The sequence below is a fragment of the Taudactylus pleione genome, unplaced genomic scaffold (genome assembly GCF_031769625.1).
Source record: "Taudactylus pleione unplaced genomic scaffold, aTauple2 ptg000367l, whole genome shotgun sequence".
NCBI lineage: Eukaryota > Metazoa > Chordata > Amphibia > Anura > Myobatrachidae > Taudactylus > Taudactylus pleione.
This window is the reverse complement of record NW_028284768.1, coordinates 1,258,975-1,274,357: the sequence shown is the minus strand read 5'-3', so window position 1 is coordinate 1,274,357 and position 15,383 is coordinate 1,258,975. Positions and strand designations below refer to the sequence as shown.

The window sequence follows — 15,383 nt, the reverse complement described above, 5'->3', positions numbered from 1 at the left end:
TCGTGAGCGGCAGTACGCTCGCAAGCGGGTCGATGTTCCCCCACTGCGCATGCGCACGACGGAGGGAGCTCCGTCGTGCGCATGCGCGAGACCCAGCGAGCGACAGGCTCTCCATCGCTCCGGGTCTCGCACCAAAGGGGGCGTGCTGTTGATGTTGATTGACAGCACGCGCCCCCTTTGGTGGGCGTGCCTGCCAGACGGAGGCGTTCCCATGGGAACGCCTACTGTCTGAAGCCGGCCCCACTGACATCACTAGTGATGTCAGTGGGAGTGATTTTGGCTCTGATAGAGCCAAAATCACTCCAGGGCTTGCGGCAGCGAGACCCTACCGCAGGGTCTCCGTCGCAAGCCCGATGGTCGCGATGGTCTTGACCATCATCATGGACGCTCGCTATAGCTGTGGGTGGACGCTCCTAAAACAGGTAGGAGGGCTCTGAATCAGGTCCACTGACTTAAATATTATTGAAAACCTGTGAGGATACCTGAATTGTGCAGATTATTTAAGGAGTTCTGAAAAGAAGAATAGTGAAGACTTCCTAAAATAACACTAGAAATATTTGTATGGCTTTCTTGTTACCTAATCCCCAATATGCAGAGGTGTCCTGTGTCTGTGTGTGTCCTGCAAAGCTTGCAGCAGTAAGACATGCAGTTTGCCCAGAGCTGCCTCAATGTGAGCCAAGAACTGTGTATTGGTGTGATATAGAAGCCTTAAGCCTTTCACCTCCTGCACTTCACTGTTAGTATAGATGTGCCCTCATACACTGTGGCTTCAGTGGTGCCAGGCAGCCCATATGGGCGCGCCAGGTGAATTGGCTGTGCCGAGCGACTTCTCACTTAAAATGTGCGTCTTATTCGCTTTAGTAAAACAACTGAACGCGACATAACTACATTGCTAAATTACACTGATCAGTCTTATGCGCGACATTTGTACATTTGTGAAGAATAAATGTCTGAGCCGTATTCAGTTTGAGCCGAGCCGCGTTAAGTTAACGCGGCCTGGACTTAACGCCGACTTCGCTTGTTTTGGAGGCGGAAAAGTATCGCACGTGTGCACGCTATACCCCGTATTCAATTTGAAAGTACGCGTAAACGGGACCCAGCGATACTTTAACAAGCGGAAAGTACTGTCATTTTTGGGGAAATCAGCCTGACACCCCCCAATGATGCTCTGACATGGGGGTTCACTATGGTACCCCCTTGATTTGGCTTGCTGAAGGTATTTGGTGTTTTTAAATGGGCTCAATAGCTGCTAAATAGCGTTTTTCTATACCTAATGCAGAATTGTATTTAGGAGTATTTTTTCCAGAAAATAAGTAGTCCCAGCAAATTTGGGGTACTTCAAAATGGGGGTCAGCATATTTAAAGTTGAAAAAGTGAAGTTGAAAAATCCACCTGCCGCAAACACATGCAATAAAAAAAAACACCTGAGGCATACTTGGGGACCTCCCCAGAGTCAAGTTCGCTAGTTTCTAAGTTTGTACCCCAACATTTTTTTTATTTTTTTTTGCCCCCTGTTTCAAAGTAAATTTTTGGGGTGTCCTTTGTATTTATTTTATTTTTTGCAACAGATTACCTTTGAGAGACTGTCTGAAGACTGCACGGGGGATCCTGCAACGTTGCACCCCAATTCTGCACTTTTTTCCGCCTGCCATTCATAGGCGATACTTTACCGCCTATTACATTGCATTGACTTTCTGCCTAGGCGGAAAGTCTTTCAAATTGAATACGGGGTAAAACCAGAACAGGCGATAATGACGTCATCAGCGGTAACTTAACGCGGATCCGGACTTAACGCTTCAAATTGAATAAGGGCCTACATCTGTATACGAGGTGCTACGATGAAGCGGCTGTGGCTTTTTCTTATGCCAAGTTCCGTTGTTCCTCTTTTCGACTTGTATGTGTTTAAAACTAATTCCTGTGAGGCGAAAGTCACAGCCCAGCGTCTCTATTACACTGTGAGTAGTGTTTTGCTGCATCTGCGGGGCGACTTAGGCACAAAATATAAAGTGAAAGACTGAAAGCTACTCCTCTTAGAGCGGCTTAGTCTCGCTGGGTATCTCTCGCCTTATGGCCTATTGATGCTAGGTGTATGAGGTCACCTCTGTACATCTAATTGTAGGTTACTTGGTCTCTGGCAAGTGCCCAACTTTCAAAAATAGACCAGCGACAAACAATATATATCGATGGCACATCTGCAGGTGTGTACACCCGATATGTGTGTGAATGGGATGTAGTTACCATTCCAGCGTGCGGGATGCTGACGGTCTAAGTACCGGCGCCGGAATCCCAACAGCGTCCGGATCCTGGCTCCAGTAATCCAACCACCGGAACCCCGAAGGTAAGTATCGGGGGTTAGGGTTAGGCACTGGGGAGGGAGGGGTAGGAGTTAGGGAAAGTTGTAGTATACTTACGCTGTCGGGATCTTCACTGTCGAGATGCCGCTGTCTGTTTTCTGACCAGCGGCATACCGACCGCCGGGATCTCATACCCAACCCTTGTAAACGTAATTCACAGACATATCTGATCGACCCTGCAGCACAGCTGATGACTATATATGTAGCAGATATATTGACTTATCCTACAGTCCGTACGCTTGACCCGCTGACCGCACAATGTCGGCCGCAGCAGCAATTTGCATAGGATATCACAAGTGGTTGGGCATATTCAAATGGCTCTACTGGCCACACATATCCGGCGGGTGATTGGCAAGTGTCTGTGCACACTTACCAGTCGTTAGATAGGCCGGCAGGTCAGCTGAACGGCCAACCCGTAGGCCAGAGTGTACTCTGCTTAACACACAACTAAAGACTAAACAAATATTTTGTACCATGTTGCATATGCTATTCTTTCTAAAGTCATAGAGACATGAGCATGTGACCGCTGAAATGTACATTCCCTTAATACGTGTTCTGTATTTTTACATTTATATACACTAGGCAATACTGCACATTGTAACTTACACATGTAATGTTCCCGCGGGGGAGATGGACCTAAGCACAGTAAGTATTGCAGGATCTTCAGTAAACAGGAGAGTGTACATCAACAGCTAATATTAAAAATGCCTAAAGTCTGCCGCACACACTGTGCAATTATCAGCCCAATCGTCAATTCTCAGCTGATTGGGCCGATAATTGATGCTCAGTCAAAGCCAGACACTGCAATTATTAGTCTGCCGGCCATGGGAATTCTTCCAGCACCTCAGAAAGTTGCGATAATTGCTGCTCGGATCTGAAGGTGGATATACTCGCCCTCAGACAGAATAATCTGGCCGCATATGGCAACGTCAGATAATTGGTCTGTCTGATGGTGAGTTAGATACCAATCATTGGACCAGCCCAATCATTGGACCAGCCCAATACGGAAGGGCACAGTTTTACATCTTATTTGTTCAAGAACATGTACATTGTAAGTCTGGAGCTGTACTGTTAATATCATTACGTCACATGGCTTAGGCTGTTTGAATCGACAGACTTTATTTCCAAGTAGATTATCTTGGCCAGCCGAATGGTACTCTTGAAGACCGAGCTGGCTACTAGATTTCATTGGTGAACTATTTTGGACAATAGACTGTTTGTTGAACACCTTCTATTACTAAGACCTACCACTTTGTCAAGCATACACACAATGTAAATGTCATTTTACTGCATCGGCATTTCCTCTGCGCTGGTGTCTAGACATCACCGGCCTTCCAAGTTTTTAGTGGTTACCGACTTAATGTCACAAGCAATCACGGTAAAGAATAACTGGTCGGCAGCCACATTCTCACCACCACTTTCAAAGAAGGAGATCTCCAGACTGCGAGCCTGTGCCAGTGACTGATCTCCTGCCATTGTCCGCTCGGAGGCTTACTGCGCACACAGGAGATGTTTATACAGGGATTTACCAGGAAAATCCAAGCTCTGGGCAAAGTGGCAGAAAAACCCGATCAAACCAATTGTCTTGAAACAGCAGAAATGGGAGAGGAAGTAAAATATGTAGTGACCCCCTCTCCCCCCTCCCCAATATAATCATTCTTAGTAAGCAGAAAACTTGTCTCTTTATTTTTTATTGTAGAGTATTTTTATTAAACATTTTAAAGGCACAGTACATGAGATAAATAGGGGTAAAAAGATAAAGAAGATATGAATGAGAATGTAAAAACAATACAAGCAAACAGTGCAGCAAAGCTATCACTAAGTAAAGCTATAATTCATAATACAGCAAAGATACTTGGGATAACTAAAGGAAATATAAAGTGCAGGATATAGTAAACAGTAGAATGAGCAGAGATGGAAAAACAATGTCACCATAAATAAGACAACAAGTAAAATACAGAGGCAGGGGTACCCAGGAGAGTCAGGGGCTGGAAAAGGTGCCAAAGCTGGGTAAGCGCCAAAGAGACCGCACCTTTATACATTTATCAGGGCATTTGCGTGAAGGGTACATGAAACAGTCCTGAGAGCAGAAGTTTTCATCGGCCCAATCCGTGTAGCCATCCAATTTCTAGCAATGATCACTTTAGCTAATGTAAAAAAAAAAAAAAAAACGGTAACCTAAAGTTGTAGGTAGGAATTTATGGAGTCTCAAAGTCTGAGGCCAAAAATACAAGTCTGAGGGTCAGCCATGGAGATCCCTATGCCAGTCTCACCGATGCAACGTACCACTGCATGCCAGAATTCCGATACATTCCTGGACAGGACCATAGCGGGTGCCAGGAATAGTTTGTAAAGTGTGGCTGCCTGGTGCAGACACCGGCTCGCGGCTACCAGCATCTATTTGGGACGGCAGAGAGGAGGAAGTATTTTTACAGCACGCCGAGCAGACCAAGCTCAGAGAGGCGTTCCAAAGTCTCTGTGCACATACCATTGTGTGCCATGTGACTGTGGTTGCTATGGCACTGCAGAGTTGATAGCACCCTGGAGAAACAAATCAAGGAAAATGGTAAATACCAATATTCATAATTAATTTTAGATACTCCCTGAAATCTATTTGAAAATTGTAATTTGCTACTTTTCCTAGTTGTAGGGATGACTTGTTTGGATAATACACAAAACCTGACATGTCACATGTCTTGTATTATTATTATTATAATAAAAAAAAAAATAATAATAAGTTGATAAATCAGGGAAGATCTAGATTGTGTCATCCCATTGTCTCCATGGGCATTTCAGGTAGCTATATACCTACCAACTGTCCTACGTATATTCCTTCCACATCGTTCCTCTTCTGCGTCTGATGAAAAGATATGTTTGTCTTACACTGCACCCTGTATGTCAGTATTTGAGTTAGTGCAGGGTGAATAAGGCTAAATCAAGGGACTGCTGTGTTGGATGTACAGTGCATCCGGAAAGTATTCACAGCGCTTCACTTTTTCCACATTTTGTTATGTTACAGCCTTATTCCAAAATGGAATAAATTCATTTTTGTCCTCAAAATTCTACACACAATATCCCATAATGACAACGTGTAAAAAGTTTTTTTTTTAGATTTTTGCAAATTTGCAAGAAATGAGGACCCTGTACATCAGGTTAAATTATAATATCAACTAATACTTTTTATGGCACAAGATACATAAGATTCACGCAAAAGTGGTTTCCTTCATAAGAGACCATAATGCACTTGTTACTAGGCTTTATATTTTATTTATGACCATGCCATGTACTCCTGGGTTCATATTGTACCACTCTTTGGAGAGGGAGCATAATATAGCGCATAGGCTGCATCTTTAATGTCTGACCAGGATTTACCTTAAGGTGCGTACACACTGGGCGATAAAGTGGACGACTGAACGATAACGATATCGTTATCATTCAGTCGTCCACTTTATCGTCCATTTTTAAGCCCAAAAAGATGAACGATGATGACGAAGCGCGTTCCCGCGGGTCGTTCGTCATCATCGTTCATCGGGCTGACATGCAGGCCAACCTGACGATCTCGTCAGGTTGCTGCATGTCAGGGAATGGGGGAGAGAGCCCGGCGCTGAACGATATCGTTAATGATATCGTTCAGCGGCTGTGCTCAATGTCATGAACGACATTGAGCACAGCCTGCCGGGGACACACTACACAATATCGCTCAGGGAGCATATCGTCTAGTCTGTATGCACCTTTACTGTCTGTACACAGCTTTTCATTAATGAGATAGATGCCTGGGTTACCAGATCGTCCTTCACCACTAAGCAAGTTGCTTCTCATATAGTTCATAATTCCAGAGTAACCACATTTAGCAGAGAGTTGTGGTATTGGACATAGGGATCAATCTGACAGGAAAATAAAAATCTCCTAACCAGTACTGTTTGTAAACCAGTAACCCTGAACTTTATATTTGATAATAGTCAATATGCACTTATGTTTGGTTACATGACACAGTAGCAATGCCTGTATGGTATCTTCCCTATAATGATTGTAGCCTATGGCTTAGTATTCGGTTTCCCATGCCATGTCAGCCCAGTGTCTAATTGCAGGTCTATGCATCTCATTTGCTGTGCTGGGTTATGACGGCTCCTCATTAGTGGAATAGCTGAAACATTACATAAGACTTTATTCTGATCTAGGACATTTGTCTAATCGGCGGACAATAGCTGCCTGAGAGCAGTCCCCCTTCTGAGCAATCATTACAAGGAATCAGAATGAAAATTCTTAATAAACTTAATGAGTGGCGTGCAGGGCCATAATGCTATGTTATGTGTTCTGCTCTTCACTAAATGGGGAAGATAGGTTTATTGGAACGCTGACAAGTTGCATGGAGGATTTTGTATTTTATTTCCTACTTGTAATGTTTGTTATTTAGGTTTAACCCTGTATAAACTTATTTAATATCACGTTTAAGTAATATTAACATGTTTTAGCCTTTACCAGCCTAGTACAGACCCAAAATTTATATAATTTTATTGTTCTTGTCGTCTTTTATGTATAAAGTTTATTCTTGTGTTTTCTTTGAGTGTTTGGTCGTATCAGTTGTTTTGCAAACAGAGCCCTCTATCCCACACGCCCATTAATCTATAATTCCCTGCTCATTCCCTACTGGGACACCAGATGAACTATAGTCACATATCAATCCATGGGGACCGCCAGGCGTTAGCGAGCAAGGAAACATGGCGTTAGATTTTAGCCTTTGAGTCTAGACCTTGTTGGTGTTGCCTGATCAGCCTCTGCTCCTAAATATGTACTATTTGGGAGGACATCCATTGATACTGGAGCTGAGGATTTTCATTGTAGTACGATGACCTGTTTTGCATAAAATAATAAAAAGCAGAAGAACAAATGGAAATTATTTTTAAGGTTTAAAGAAGCAATAATCCCCAAAAAGGCAAATTTGAGGCACTTTTTAATCCTGGGAAAACCAAGGTAATAACACAGATGGTTATTACTACCTGTCCAAAGCGCACAATCTTTGAGCAAGTCAAGAACACCTGTAGATCCAATCCAGGTCCATGGGATATGTAAAATATAGGTCAGTAGGCTTTCATCCAATGGCCGACCGACCCGCCATCCAAGTGGCCGATTTGGTAAGCTATACATACTTCCCACTCAGCCGCTCGATATGTCCGGCCAGATATCACACCTGGATGGACATTTACATTTTTGCCCGCCCAGTTGTGGTTCCTGCAGTCAGTGTACAGGTGGACAGCGGGTCGGCCGTACACGCAGGCAGATGTACCGAGATATATTGGTATCGGCTGTGCTTCAGGACCGACCTGATATGTCTGTGAACTACGTCAATCACAGACACATCGGGTATATGCACCCGCCGATGTACTATGCGATATGTCGTTCTTTGGCTGTATGAACACATGGCATAGTGTGTACCCAGAATAACTGAATGGACAGATTATGCTCAAGTAAATAAAAAAAATATACAAATGTGTCCATGTTTTCATGAATACAGCAATATGTATGCTATCGTTACTATTTGTGTCTTTCCCGAAGGAAAACGCTTGAAGACCGATTGAAAGTTGAAGAGAAACTGGGCACGCTCAATGTTTCCGATACAGCCGTGGGCAGCAAACAGTTAACGTTCACATTGAAGAAGGTAAGACCGGTGTGTTCGGAGGATGCCGACACTCCATTCTCTCAATAAATGTTTTTGACAACAGTAATAGTGACGTGACATGTTTGGGAAGATGCAAGTCTGCTGGATTAACTGTGTATAAGGGAAAATAACAAGGATGGGAATAGCCAATTTATACTCTCATCACAAAGTTTCCCAATGAGCAACTGAAAAACAAATAGATGATGTAAAAAATGAACAATCAACATTTACAATTGACATGGAAAGCATAACCGCAACAAAAAAGAACAGTATTCTAAACAAGAGCATGTAAAGCTGGGTACCGCCATTACAGGTTTTAGGGATAACCATGCTTGAGCTCTGGTGACTTAATGAGTACCTCAGTCAATTTGATTTAACCACCTGTACTCAACCATGGATATCCTTAAAACGTGGCCTGTAATGGCGGAGTTTGGGAACCCCTGGTGTAGTGCGTATGCCTGATTTGTCATTTCATCGCATCGCCCCATCTGATGAACTGCACGTCAACGACGTGGTTGTAATTACATGCGCCGTCGCACTCCGGATCGCGCATTTTGTGCGGCTCGTGCGATGTATCATTACATCGTATATAGCGCCGTCGCTGATATGCACCATCGTATGCTGTGTACCCAGCTTAAGTGTCAGTGGATCAGTCCGTATGTAGAAGAAGAAACCCCTATAAAGTTGAACGGTTCAGTAGTCCCTTGGGATGAAACTATTGATTATATATTATTATATGTTATTCATTGATATGTTCCATGTACACATCTTTTTTTTACCTAACATTGACATAATTGCATCGACTTTGGAGAAATCCGTTACTGGTAATGACGGCAATTTATCCACTTGGAAAATGATGGCGAGAGCCTGTTCCTCCCGCGCTGCAGGCAGCTCCGTGTGCCCAGACAGAAGCCGGATGATGAATCCAGTCCTGTTAGGCTTCTACATACTGACCAACTTTTATCTACTATCTGGAAAACATGAGGCTTATCTGATGTAGTATATATACTTTACACGACCTAAGGGCATATAGTAAGTATACAGTTTAGGTGCATAAAGATCTCCCTGGTCTGCTATATGGTGTCTAAGTACAAAACAATAATTGTACAATATATTCCAGTGCAGCACTATTTAGAGGAGTAATCAAGATGATCACACAACCGATAAATAATTAAAAAAGTAATAATCCAATTCAGAGTGCAAATGAGCTGGTTTTGGTAGACATTAGTTGCCTCTGGTGGGATCTAAAATGCATCCACGAGCCACTTGGTACATGACCACAGCGGCTGCACCTACATGTATTGCTGCTCCAGAGATCACCAAGAAGCACTCTGACATCACCTTCCAGTCGTACATACACTGTATACTGTATGTCCTCGAGCTGTGTAAAGTATATATTATCGGGCTGTGTAAAGTATATATTACCAGACCAACTTTACACTTTTCCAATAGGCTTCTACACACTGATTACACTAAAGGCAAGGTGGAACAAAGCCTTTATTTACTACTCATAGAAATGGGTTCATCAACCGAGCTTACACAGCTCACGTGTGGACAAGGGAAGCAGCCGGGAAGCCGACGGACGAAATCCCGACCGCCGGCTTCCCGATTGTCTCATCCTGGCAAGGCACTAATGACAGGCGTTGAAATACCGACGCCTGTCATTAGACCTACGCCGGGAGCCCAGCATACCGAACGAAGGTGTAAGCCGGGCGCGGACAGCTACGGGGGGGAGGGTTAGGCTTTAGGGCTCTCGGGGGGGGGGGGGTTAGGTTACGCAACCCCCCGGGAGACTTAGGGTTAGGCTGCGGGGAAGGGGGGGGGTTGGTTTTGGGAAAAGAGGAGGGTTAGGCATTTGGGGGGGAGGTTAGGGTTAGGCACCCCTAAGGGAGGGTTAGGTGGGGGGGGGGGGGAGTAGTAAGGTTACTGATACTTACCTTAATTAACGATCAGAATTTTCAACCTTGCCAGGCTGCCACTGTCTGGATTAGACCTGGTACATACTGATACATACATACTGTTTCCGTGGACAGTGTTTACAAGCAACTACAATGCCTGAGGAATAAGTTTGATTGCAGTATTCTAATTCAGGACCCCTTTATGTAACTGTATAGGAATTGTATATATACAGTGGTGCTTGAAAGTTTGTGAACCCTTCAGAATTTTCTATATTTCTGCTGAAATTTGGCCTAAAACTACCTCAGATTTTCACACATGTCCTAACAGTAAAGACAACAAGGTCAAACAAATGAGAGAAAATTTAGACATGCTCATTTTTGTATCGAGGAAAATGATCCAATATCACATATCTGCGAGTGTCAAAAGTATGTGAACCTTTGCTTTCAGTATCTGGTATGACCCCCTTGTGCAGCAATAACGGCTTCTAAACATTTCTGGTAATTGTTGATTAGTCCTGAACTTTAGCTTGGAGGGATTTTACCCCATTGCTCCGTACAAAACAGCTTCAACTCCTGTTATGTTGGTGGGTTTCCTCCCATGAACTGCTCGCTTCAGGTCCTGCCACAACATTTCTATTGGATTAAGGTTAGGACTTTGACTTGGCCACGACTTGTGTGCTTTGGGTCGTTGTCTTTCTGCATGACCCACGTTCTCTTGAGATGTAGCTCATGGACAGATGTCCGGACATTTTCCTTTAGAATATTCTGTTATAATTCAGATGTCCCATCAATGATGGCAAGGCATCCTAGGCCAGATGCAGCAAAACAGGCCCAAACCATGATACCACCACCGTGTTTCACAGATGGTATGAGGTTTTTATGCTGGAATGCAGTGTTCTCTTTTCTCCAAGCATAACGCTTCTCATTTAAACCAAAAAACTCTATTTTGGACTCATTGGTACACAAAACATTGTTCCAATAGTCTTCTGGCTTGTCCAGGTGATCTTTAGCAAAATGCAGACGGGCAGCAATGTTCTTTTTTGGAGAGCAACTGCTTTCTCCTTGCAATCCTGCCATGCACATCATTGTTGTTCCGTGTCCTCCTGATGGTGGATTCATGAAAATTAACATAAGCTAATGTGAGAAAGCCCTTCAGTTGCTTAGAGGTTACCTTGGGTTCCTTTGTGACCTTGCAAACTATGAGACGCCTTGCTCTTGGCCACTCCTGGGAGGGTAGTAATGGTCTGGAATTTCCACCATTTGCACACAATCTGTCTGACTGTTGATTGGTGGAGTCCACACTTTTTAGAGATGGTTTTGTAACCTTTTCCAGCCTGATGAGCATCAACAACTTCTTCCGAGGTCCTCAGAAATCGCCTTTGTTCCTGCAATGATACACTTCCACAAACGTGTTGTGAACATCAGACTTTGATAGATCCCTGTTCTTTTAAAAAGACAGGTTGTCCACTCACACCTGATTGTCATCTCATAGATTGAAAATACCTGACTCTAATTTCACCTTTAAAATATCTGCTACGCCTAAAGGTTCACATACTTTTGCCACTCACATGTGATATTGGATCGCTTTCCTCAATAAAAAAAAATTAGCAAGTTTAATTTGTCTAATTTTTATGATTTGGTCTTTTTATCTACTTTTAGGACTTGTGTGAAAATCTGAGGTAGTTTTAGACCACATTTCAGCAGATATATAGACCATTCTGAAGGGTTCACAAGCTTTCAAGTATATATATATATATATATATATATATACACACACACACACACACATTGCCGCAGCAGACTTGAATTAGTTATAAAGCTGTATAGAGGCGCCTGCAATAAATGATTTCCCATGCTTAGTTAACAGTATTTGACACTAGGTGGTAGCGGGGCTTGTGCTGTGATTATGTAAGCGATGTCCGGCCATGACTCTCAGAGCGGTGTACAGTTTAGAAGCTCGTCCATACATCCCCACCATCTCTCATCCACTGACACATTGCATTGACTAAGCATTGCCTGTCTTAAATTTAGCATCGCAGGGAATCTGATCATGCAGACCTTATTTTAGGCAGCGTTGTCCGTGACTAGCTGGGCGAGAGCCAGCCATCTTACAGCAGTTGTCATGTTACCCAAGTAACTTACTTCTCAAATATCCTGTTATTTGTGTCTTGAGTGTTCTATTTCCGAAGAATAAAGGAGAAATATCTGGCAGGAAACCTAAGTGCAGATCTCGCCTATTATATGATCAGTCCATCATTAACCTGGCGCAATTTAAGAAACTGAAATAGCTTCTGAATTGCGAAATCTGTGATGTTCCAGAAATATAACTGTAGTCTGTTGTGCCCCGCATTGGGGAGGGGGGACCAGACTGAAAATCATTAGTCCCTGGATATAATGGGAGGACATTTATGAAAGCGGGTGCTTAGCCAATTATATTATATCTGCCAATTATATTCTAGCATTTTTTTCTAGTGCAGTTTAGAAAATGATAGCAGACATCTGATTGGTTGCTGTGGGTTAGAAACTATGGGGTCTATGTACTAAGCCTTGGATAGAGATAAAGTGGGGAGATATAAAGTACCAACCAATCGGCTCCTAACTATCACTTTATAGGCTGTTTGAAAAACGACAGGAGCTGATTGGTTGATACTTTCTCTCTCCACTTTATCTTTCTCTAAGGCTTAGGGCCTGATTCAGCACAGATCGTGATTGCGGCTGCGATTATTCATGCAGGTCTGCTGCGAAAATATGCTAATGAATGCTATCGCAATGCCTGCATAGAGACGCACACTGCCTCCCGCTATCACATCCGCAATACCTTGCTGTCCTGCATATAAACCGGGAACATCGAGCAACATCGGCCCCTCACGCAGAATTACAGCAGCCCTGACCTTACTCAGAAATTGCTAACCTCGCCGCACGCAGTGAGTACTCAATCTGCGTATGCAATTGCAGTGGCTAATTTAGGCACGCCCATGCAACGGCGTTCAAACGGACAGGCACGCCTGCGTTTCTCCTACCACTCCCCCGTCACCACCCCCAAACGCTGACTACCTGTCAATCACTCTGCGGTGGCTTGCCGTGCTCTGCGTGATCGCAGTGCAGCCGTCGCGCATGCGTACTGTGATGCACGTGCAGTATGCAACAATCGGCCGACTGCATACGCCGTGCTGAATCAGGCCCTTAGTACATAGATCTCATTAACTTAGTTTTGACTAATTGCTAATGAACCTTTTATTGGGAAGCATGGAAGAATAGTACGTGTCTCATTGCATTGGGGAAATCAGTATTTCAACCGTATAACTGTTTTTTGTGTGATTTCTACAAAATTGTATCTAAATGAAAGGAGAGGGGCTTATGGTGTTTCCTGGGATCACAAATGTTTCACATGGATGTTTGCTGTATGTGTCTATGACAACTGTGACAGCTGCACATGTCCGCTACTAATATAGGAGGATTACCAAACATGGAGAGGAATATATAAGGAAACTGACTTTTATATTTGAGTGGGAGTTGTAGACCTATGTACTCACTAACTTCTACATATATCAAATTCTCTGCATTTTTATGACCTATCTAAATAATTTTTCATATTACAGGCTTGTGTCATACACATTGGTTTTGTAATATTGGTGACCTGTTTGTTTGTAATTCGTTAAGGGGGAAATTGCAGTAAAGGTGGTTAATTTGTTTACTTTAAGGTATACCTGTGGCCTACACATAGTATAGGCAGCCATTTTGTCAGTGCAGTCAATGTTCATGAGACTGCATCCCTTTTCTGAGGTACTTTAATGGGTCATGGTCAAATCCTGTCAGCCCACAAAATGGCTTCCTCCACTGTTATAGGTGATGGGTGCACTTTAGCTAAAACTATTTATCCTTGAGTTTCTCAGTGAAGTTCCCTGAATATTGAAATTAATTCATGGACATTGTCAAAAGCAAGGCTGTTTTTAAAGTCACTTTAAAACTTTATTCAACATAAATTCCTAATAAGAATTATAATATTTAAACCGTAATCTTCTTTTGGCCAGTCATGCATAGGAAATTAACATATGTTATGCTTCTGTAATATGCAATAATAGGAGCGAGGATTCTTGTACAGAGAGGTAAATCGTCCCTGAAAGTCATGTTCAGCCATAATCGATCTACAGTGATATAGGGGTCTATTTACTAAGCAGTGTTAGGAGACAGAGTGAAAAGTGATAAGGTACCAGCCAATCAGCTCCCAACTGTCATTTTTCAAACACAGCCTGTGAGATGACAGTTGGGAGCTGATTGGCTGGTACCTTATCTCATTTCACTCTGTCTCCTAACACTGCTTAGTAACTAGACCCCATAATCTCATCAGTGCATTTTACAGGATGTGGTTCTGGTGACATATTGTGTAGCTTATTGTTATGTATGAGTTTCATGTATTAGGTAAAGACAAAGGTGCTACTGATGCCCTACAAAGTAATATCACTTCTTTGTAATTCTGTCACTAAATCTACTTTGGTAACGCAATCATTTAGACAAGTGCCAATAAGTGAGGCTAATATATATGACTCTCCTGTATAATGGGTGAGTTGTGATGTCATCAAGTCCGCGTTCATCACGAAAACTTTTGTATTGAAAGGAATATTTTATCCCCTGCTGTAAATTAGTCTGGATATCGGCAGTCACCGCGGCGCTGTGATCTCATGACTACAGAACTTCTCTAGGACGCTCAGTATCTTTCTACGTTACAGTATGTGGTAGTGGCACAAGGAAAGGATGGAAGATGGTTGTATTGGAAGTGGGTGATGAGATGCAGATTATGCCTCATTTCTGTTTGTTCTTTACTAAAAGTTTCTTATTGCTTTACCCCCAGTCTGAACAGCAGAAGAAGCGACAAGAAGCTGAGAAGCAACATAAAGAGGAGAGGAAAAAGCTGCGTCGATCAGCGGGACATTTACGGAGCAAACCTGCTAAGGGGCGACCATTCCGCTAAGGGACGGCATAGCTTACCAAAGGTCTCCCGGCTTGGAACGTTGTGGCACATTGTGACAAACCAAGACCAAACCAACCAGGAATTCAACTGTGCGCTCTTCAGTCACCTTTTAATGTCACCAGCGATTTGAGTCAGACCTGCCTTGTGTGCCTGTCACCATAAATGACGCCATGTGAGTGTCATCAGTGCCTATAAATAAAACTTCATTTTACTTTTTTTTTTTTTTTTTTATATTGCCGTGTAATAAGCTCTATTTATAGTATCTTGATGCACTAAAAATGATTTATTAATCCAGAAAGTGGTTTGTTTCGTGCTACATTAATCAATGCTCAACATGGTGGTTATTCCATATAAGTAATAATAATATATTATAATCTTTTAGTAGAGTTGACAAAATTCTTACACCGAACAGTCATAACAGAACCTAAAATCACCAGCCTTATATTGTGTAGGTCCCCCTTGTGCCACCAAAGCCGTCCTGACCTGTCGAGGCATGGAATTTTGGG

The 15,383-nt window shown here is 43.0% G+C and overlaps 1 protein-coding gene across 1 annotated transcript in view; it reads left to right on the top strand.

Annotated features, from left to right (window-relative positions):
* NOL10 (nucleolar protein 10) overlaps positions 1 to 15,093 on the top strand; it is a 91,624-nt gene extending 76,531 nt beyond the window's left edge. The window contains exons 20-21 of the mRNA XM_088444599.1: positions 7,908 to 8,010; positions 14,758 to 15,093. Of these exons, the coding sequence (XP_088300725.1) occupies positions 7,908 to 8,010; positions 14,758 to 14,877 (223 nt within the window). The 3' untranslated portion in view covers positions 14,878 to 15,093. The remainder of the gene's footprint in view (positions 1 to 7,907; positions 8,011 to 14,757) is intronic.
* Positions 15,094 to 15,383: the final 290 nt, after the last annotated feature.